This window comes from Daktulosphaira vitifoliae, unplaced genomic scaffold (assembly GCF_025091365.1).
Source record: "Daktulosphaira vitifoliae isolate Bord-2020 unplaced genomic scaffold, ASM2509136v1 Scaffold_1, whole genome shotgun sequence".
NCBI classification, from domain to species: Eukaryota; Metazoa; Arthropoda; class Insecta; order Hemiptera; family Phylloxeridae; genus Daktulosphaira; species Daktulosphaira vitifoliae.
In genome coordinates this window covers 53,623,084-53,631,089 of record NW_026099572.1, presented here as the reverse complement: position 1 = coordinate 53,631,089, position 8,006 = coordinate 53,623,084, and the positions used below count along the sequence as shown (strand labels likewise).

Sequence of the window (8,006 nt, the reverse complement as noted above, 5' to 3'; positions counted from 1 at the left end):
AAAAAACGCTTCGATGCAAATCTTTAGATAGTGTTTAATTTTAAAAAATTGGTGGATTATTCCAAAAGCTTCATAAACTGCTAGTTCCTTATTAATATCCTGATTAAGACAAAGTATGTCGAATAAAAAAGAGATTATTAGAAAATAGTATTTCCCATAAAAAAATTATATTGATCAATACACTTTTCAATAAGTTATAGCATTATAATGTTAAAAATGTAAAAAATAAAATTGAGAATTTTCACACAATAATAGCATTTGGTAGCCATTTTCACCTTGAAGATAAAATAAAGTCCGAAATTTTTTTTTTCCATGATAAAGTATATTACATTAGCTTTAATTTAAGATATATATAAAAGTGTCAGACTTTCCGGAACACTTTCAAAATTTAAGTTGAAAAAGTCAATTTTTTGTGAAAAAGTTGTCATTTTGAATCCCCCCCTGTAGGCAGGTAAAAAGTCAGATTTATAAAAAAAATATACCAAATGATAGGTAAAGACATCATGCATCTACAAAAAAAAGAATTATATTGATCCATACATCTTTCGAGAAGTTATAGCATTATAAAGTTAAAAATATAAAAAAGAATTTTTTTACAAAAATCGTATTTTTTTTATTAAGTTTAATGTCTGTTTTCACCATGAAGATAAAATAAAGTCCGAAATTTTTTTTTACCATTATAAAGTATATTACATTAGCTTTAATTTAAGATATATATAAAAGTGTCAGACCTTCCGGAACACTTTCAAAAGTTACGTTGAAAAAGTTCTACTTTCTATATGCATTTTTATGTTTTGAATCCCCCCTGTATTTAGGGAAATGGTCCGATTTAAAAAAACAGTATGTCGAATGAAAGATCTATATAAATACTACTTCTCATAAAAAAATTGTAATGATTCATACATTTTTCAAAAAGTTATAGCATAATAAAGTTAAAAATGGAAAATACAAAATCGAAAATTTTCACACAAAAATAGCATTCGGTAGCCATTTTCACCATGAAGATAAGATAAAGTCCGAAATTTTTTTTTTTCATGATAAAGCATATTACATTAGCTTTAATTTAAGATATATATAAAAGTGTCAGACCTTCCGGAACATTTTCAAAATTTAAGTTAAAAAAATTAATTTTTTGTGAAAAAGTTGTCATTTTAAATCCCCCCTTGTGGGCAGGTTAAGGGTTAAATTTATGAAAAAAATATACCAAATGAAAGGTAATGATATTATGCATCTATATAAAAAAGAATTATATTGATATGTTTATTTTTGAAAAAGTTATGGCACTTTTAAGTAAAAAAAATTGAAAAAATTTCGAAAATTAGCGATTTTTAAATTTGTAATTTTTTTGGAGGTTTCCCCCTTTTACGGGGAACGAGGGAATTTTTTTCAATTTTTAAGGGTAATGTCTTCGACTAGATACGATTTGTGATCTTTTGACGTATCATTGAAAGAAATCGGTTCGGTGAGAGCTGAGAAAAAGTGGTAACAGACAAAAAAAAAAAAAAAAAAAAAAAAACACATCTTAGTAAAACCAATACCTTCTCAGCTTCGCATCGAAGCTAAAATGGGTGTTTTCAAACATATTGAACACTTTGTATACAGAGTGTACGATAAATATAAAGTCTTGTATTCAAATATAGAGTCTGCTATTTAATGGTATTCTATAGTAAACTTAAAAATATTTTATATAAACCCAAAATAAAAAATATTTATGAATTTTTCACAATGTATTGTAGTAAAATATTTTTGGTACCTACTATAAAATATGTAATTTTGTAGTACAAGTGTACTATTTTTTATATGCCAAATTTTATTGTAACTATACAAATAAATCGTAAATATGGATACTATCACATATTATTATTTTTAATTATTAAAATAATCTCAACATAATTCATGGACAATCCAATGTATTGTTTTGTTGAATTACATCATTTGTAACACTGTTAAATTGCACCAAAACAATTTCATAAGTAACGATGGTTCCAGCCACCTAATTAACAATTAGATTAATAATAAGAACTATTTTATGAAATAGCTTTGAATTCAAAATTCTAACCGTAAGCATGAGTGTTCTAGTTACTGAAAAAAAGCGATATCCGGTTAAGGCTAACTCATCAGATGTTACTTGAGTGATAAATCTTGAAACCTAAACAAATATTGATAATTATATACGTATTTTATGCATTTTTTTTATTCCTTTATTATTTACTAAATAATATTGTTATCAAATAATATCGTGTTTAAATGAAAAATAAATATATAATTGAAAGACTTTATTCTTAAAGTTAAATTTTATTATGTTAATAATTTAAGTAGCAGATTAAAAATTTAATTAATTTTTATTTATTGACAAAATTTTTCTTTAAAAATAACCTTATTCTTTTCAATTTGAGTTGTAATTGATGTACTAATATTATATATTTGTTATATACAGAGGAATATTTATTATAATATATATATTTATAGGTAAAAGGAAATTATTTATAATTAAAATAAAAATTGTACAAAATTTTCATCGCTTACTTCTACGCAATAACTTTCCGATGGAACAGAAAATAAAACATATTTTGGTATTTTGCTTTCATCGTTAATTGATGCTGCATATAAAGAGACTGCACAGGTTCTACCTACCAAATAACTAAATGAATATACGAAATACAATGCTTCCCATACATTGTGCATTGGTCTAAAAAAATGTTAATATAAAATTTTTTATAGTTTTTGATTTCTCGATTAAATCAATCTGCTTACTTCAAACTATTAAACAATTGAAGACAAATAAAATATAAATTATTAGCAAAAGATAGTAGAATAACAGGGGATAAAAATTCATCGAAATCTCTAGTCAAAGATGCTAAAAGATTATAAGTTTCTCTAGATTTTCTCCAATAAGTACTTGGAAGAACCTGTAATGATTTTTAGAATTTATTATAATATAAAGCATTTGATAAATAAGTTATAATGCCATTATATACAAAATATGTTGATGTAATTTAGTTTTTTTTTTTTATGTATTTAATATGAAATTTATATTTAAGATGATTGATGCATATTGTAATTTTCAGAGTTATTTAAAAATATTTTATAAACTAATATATAAATATATTATAATTTTATTAAAATATAATATAAATTAAAAAAAAAAAATTATTTATATACATATATATCAAAAATATATGAATGTTATTTTAATATTTGATTAAAAATAAAAAATACGATTTATAATTGAATACCTTTCCTTTCACCAGAGCTAGCCGTTGGTTTAGTTGTTTAAATCTATCTGCAAGCGCACACGAAAGTATTATAATGAATAAATCCATGAAGTTCCATGCACAAGTAATAATCAAATTTAAAAAAACTATAGGAAGAGCAATAAACCATGAAAAATTGACAACACTATAAACTTGATTAAATGATACTGCAAAATAAACTCGAAACATATTTGCACTATCAGTAGAGCAATTTATGGCTTTGTCTACAACTTTCAGAATCGAAGCTATATGTTCAACTGAAAATGGATTTTATTTTAACTTAAATGTGTTAAACTGAAATGATTTCATAATATTAATTATGTTAAATAACTTTGTAACTTACAAATAGCTAAGACCATGATTAAACTTGTCAATAACTTAAACTTCAACGCTGTGTGTAATGGGTGACCAAACTGCCTCATTTCCCTTTCTGCCAATTCCCATTTTCGCATTATATTTGGCCACTCCTTGGCCAATTGCACAAATAAAATATAAATAACCAATGAACTCCCAAAAAACACAATATTTACTAAAAATAAAACTGTACACTTAAATTAAAAATTTCCAAAAAACATAAATAATTAAATTAACCTGTGCTGTAGTACGTCAATCCTGTTTGATATACTTTATAAAACGATAGACTTAATATTAAAAACGTTGAGGTAAGTACAATGACTACATAAATTACTGTCCAACTGAACCAATTGAAACTAAAAAAGAAAATGTAAGCAATATAAAATAATTTAATTTGTCATTAAATAAAGTATAACTTTATATACATTAATTGTTTAGATTAAGTAAACTATTTAAGAATTTTAGTTTAATTTTCTGATAGTTAACTTTTGTCAACTAAATATTTATTAAGTGTTTGAGTTTTATTTTATGAATTAGGTAATTTCATATTGAATTTTTATAGTAAGTCATTTGTATATATCGTATGATAAAATTCTTAAATACTCTTATAAAAACTTTTGCTTTCAAATATATTTTTTATTAATAATTTTTAAAATAATAAGAAGAATCTTGGAAAACCAATATTGTGACAATGCTTTAACGAACTGAACAAGTTTGAAAACTGCACAATATCACTTTCGTTTTTTAAAAAAAGTTCAGATTAGTAATGAGAATTATAATCATCCTCTCTAGAATTTGAGTTATTAAAGTACATCTATTTTTACAAACATGCATCTTAGAAGGAGGTATTAGAGTCTTATATGGGCCATAAAAAATAAAAGAAAATTCATCGCTTACTTAAATAACTCTTCAATTTTCTGAAAGAATTGTTTTATTCTTAAAATAAAAAATCGAAACAATTTTTTATTTTTATTAACGAAATAACAACATTTTAATAATTACACAACAATGTTTAATTACTTACACTAAGTAACTAGTATTGCGGCTTGTTGTACCTTGTACAGGTAACAAAGCTATTAATTTAGCTAATTTTAATATTGGGGCAATGGACCTATGCAAGGAGTTCTTGCCACTGACTACATCTTTCACAATATTTTCTTCTAATTTTTTCATCTTCATGTAACTTATTTGATTGCTAAATAACTCATTATCTTCATTGTCTAAATCAAATTAGAAAATTATTTGTTAGGGCAGTAAAGACATTACTTGTAATACGCAAGTTATAGCTTAAGTTCTGTGTCATAACTTTTGGATTATAAAGCTAATCCTCTATGCTTACTAAATAAATGAAATGTATTTAGCTTATTTTTAGATTAAATTTTAAAATTATGCTCTAGTTTTAAAAATAAGCTAAGCCTAAGATTCATATTTATCCTGAACTATATCTAAACTTATATTCCAAGGACTTAAAGGACTCGAAAGGAGCACATGATACTGTGCCTTCTTCTAAATACTTGTTGTTAGAGTTAATTTCAATCATGTACGTTATTATCATTGAAACTAAAATAAATGATTTTTGAATTTTATGTAAAAATAAAATTATTCAATTAGTACTATTTAATAAAACTTAAAGATAGAAGTTTAAGAACTCAGGAAATTGAATACAAGTTAAATAAATATTGTAAGCTTTAGATGAATTGTTATCCAAAATTCAATTTAATATGGTATTAAATACGAGACTAGGTATGACATTGGCGATAAAAAAGCTACTTTGATTGACATTTTAATATTCACTTGTATATTTATCATCTTTCATTGCCCGCGTATATGGACTTTCATTCCATTTGAATCTTTTACTCAAATTCTCTTGTAATTGGTTGCCTTGATAGTTACGATTCGTCAGATAAACTGACGGTCCTAAATTTCCTGTATTTTCAGTCATTATATGTATATGCAAGAATGTAGTATTAGAATAAAACTCAAAACAAATAATATGCGTAGAACATTTTTTAATGCTCATCGACGTATAAATACTTCCAAGTTAAGGTATTATCGCAAAGCAATCATATAATATTGCGCGTTTAAAACGCCACGAGCTTGTTCCATATTATTATCGCCAAAATCATCTAACAAAAATGACATATATTGATGGGTTAATATTGTCAATAAATCAACTATTATAAGTGTTTATAAACTACATATGTTACACATATTTTGATAACAATCATTTCATGACCCATTAGAGGATATAAACGAATTGTTTTATTATTCTTTTTTAATTATGACCGAATTTTTGAATGGTTATTTTGGTTTTTATAAGTTATAATATTAAATTTAATACTTATTACAATTTTTATTAAAATAGTTTTGTGATTCCCAGCATAGTGCTTTTATAAAAAAAGTAGATGTTATCTTAAAAAAAAACAAGTTATTTATTCGTCGAAATAGCCTAAAAACCATTAAAATGATAAAAATCTAAAAATACCTCTTAAGAAATTTGCTATGATATTATCGGTATATAATAATAATGATAGAAATGTTCACTTAAAGTATAAATTTTTCACACATTAATCATTAAACGTATCATCAGTAAGTAATTTTTTTAATAGTTATGTAGTTTTAACCTTAAAAAATCTGTATAGGATATAATATATACAGAATATTTCAGTAAATATTTTTAATTATCTACACACAAAAATGTAGAAGTTGATTCAACTATAATTAATATGATGTATAATTATGTGATATCGCATGCGCTAATTTCACTTAATTGGGCATTAAATATCCTAGTGTTGTCTCAGAGAATACTTCTTACAAGTTCAGAATGTGTTTAGAATGATGGCTATGTAACAATATAATGATTTTTTTTGCACACACAATAAGACTTTATTTTATTATAAAATCCTATAAATATTAAAAATTGTTTATTTCTGTCACCAATCAAAATAAAAATTCAAATTTTTTTTGAAAAAAGTTAAGATTAGGCTTAGATTAAGATTTAAAGCCTTTTTTAATAATTTATAATCTATTTTATACAGACTACTTCAATTAATAGATTAAATTAAACAAGTGTAATTGCAGTCAATAATGGTATACAAGTTGACTGAACTATGTACAAGCAAACATCATTAAAAGTAATGAACATATTTTATATTTTTTTTTCTATTTAGAAGTATCCTATATTTTATATTACAAAAATAAAATGTGTTCATGCCTCTCACTCCTCTTTAAAAGGTATCAACATTTTTAATGGAAAGATATATAATAAACTAAAAAATAATAAAATGATCTAGCTAAAAAATATCACTAGTTTGAAACAATTTTTAAACCAGAATTTAAAAGATATTATCACTTTTGGAATAAAATGTGTGGAGTAGAGCGGTTCATAAATGCTTAAAGATTATTGTAATATCCATGCATATTACTTTTATATATTTTTTTAAATATTTGAATGTAAATTATAAAATGATACAATGTCACAAAAAATCTATTATGTACCAAACTGATATGATAAAAATGCTTTATAATTTAAATATATAAATTTTCATGTAATAGTTATCTAAGTCATGATTAAATTGTAATAAATTATAAAATAATAGTAATAAAACAGTCTAAAAAGGCATTACGACATGCGAGATTGCCAAAAAAAAAAGAGATGGGGACTAACAATTATACAATATTTTAAAATATAACTTTTAAATGTCTTAATTTGACTAACTTTTAAACCAGTAAACTTGTTATTGACAAATCATTTTCTTGTGTTTAAATTAATTAAACATATGTATTTACATTTAACAAGCTTAAGTTGATACTATTTGAAAGGGGAGAGAAGAGGATAAGCCAATTTTTTTTATATAAAACAAAGAAACCAATAATAACTGAAAAGATAAAATAATAATATTTTTATACTTATAAAGATATAGGACGATACATAGTTAATCAATCAATCTGTATAACTTATTTTTTCAACTAAGTTTATTATTTTAAGAAACAACAATTAATTAATTATTTAATTATCTCATCATTTATTTAAAATAAATAATAAATGAATGATGATTTTTAATTTAATTTATTTTTGTCAGTAATGAGTAATAAAATGTTAGATACATAACTATTACAATAATACAACTAAAACTAGTTAATAATTAATAATAAAAACTGAAATTAAAAGAATATACAAATTAAAGTTCATGAAACTAAACTTGGAGAGATAAAATTAGACCAAAATGTTTTTTTTTATAAAATTCTACTCGTACATATAACTTTTAAAATACATAATGAAATAATATTCAAATGACTAAAATATACATATTAAATACATAATAATTACAGATAGTAATAGTAAAATAAAATAAAATCATTCTAAAGCCAAAAATTGGTTTCTAAAATTAAAAATAA

General features: G+C 23.3%; 1 protein-coding gene across 1 annotated transcript; it reads right to left on the bottom strand.

Annotated features, from left to right (window-relative positions):
* Window positions 1-1,547: 1,547 nt before the first annotated feature.
* Window positions 1,548-5,857, bottom strand: LOC126904835 (gustatory receptor for sugar taste 64f). The gene is made up of 9 exons (XM_050684125.1): window positions 5,403-5,857; window positions 4,633-4,828; window positions 3,846-3,964; window positions 3,598-3,783; window positions 3,237-3,511; window positions 2,755-2,909; window positions 2,527-2,689; window positions 2,060-2,149; window positions 1,548-1,993 (listed from the first exon to the last, which is right to left on the bottom strand). The coding sequence occupies exons 1-9, from the start codon at window positions 5,626-5,628 to the stop codon at window positions 1,895-1,897; spliced, it is 1,509 nt and encodes a 502-aa protein (XP_050540082.1). The 5' UTR covers window positions 5,629-5,857; the 3' UTR covers window positions 1,548-1,894.
* Between the last annotated feature and the right edge of the window lie 2,149 nt (window positions 5,858-8,006).

Bases quoted from the DNA above. Each gene is read 5' to 3' on its own strand.
- LOC126904835 (XM_050684125.1), bottom strand. From the start codon at position 5,628: ATGAGCATTAAAAAATGTTCTACGCATATTATTTGTTTTGAGTTTTAT. The intron at 3,512-3,597 runs GTAAGTTACAAA...ATCCATTTTCAG, and splicing joins AATCATGGTCTTAGCTATTT to TTGAACATATAGCTTCGATT. The intron at 2,910-3,236 runs GTATTCAATTAT...AAATCATTACAG, and splicing joins TAGCTCTGGTGAAAGGAAAG to GTTCTTCCAAGTACTTATTG.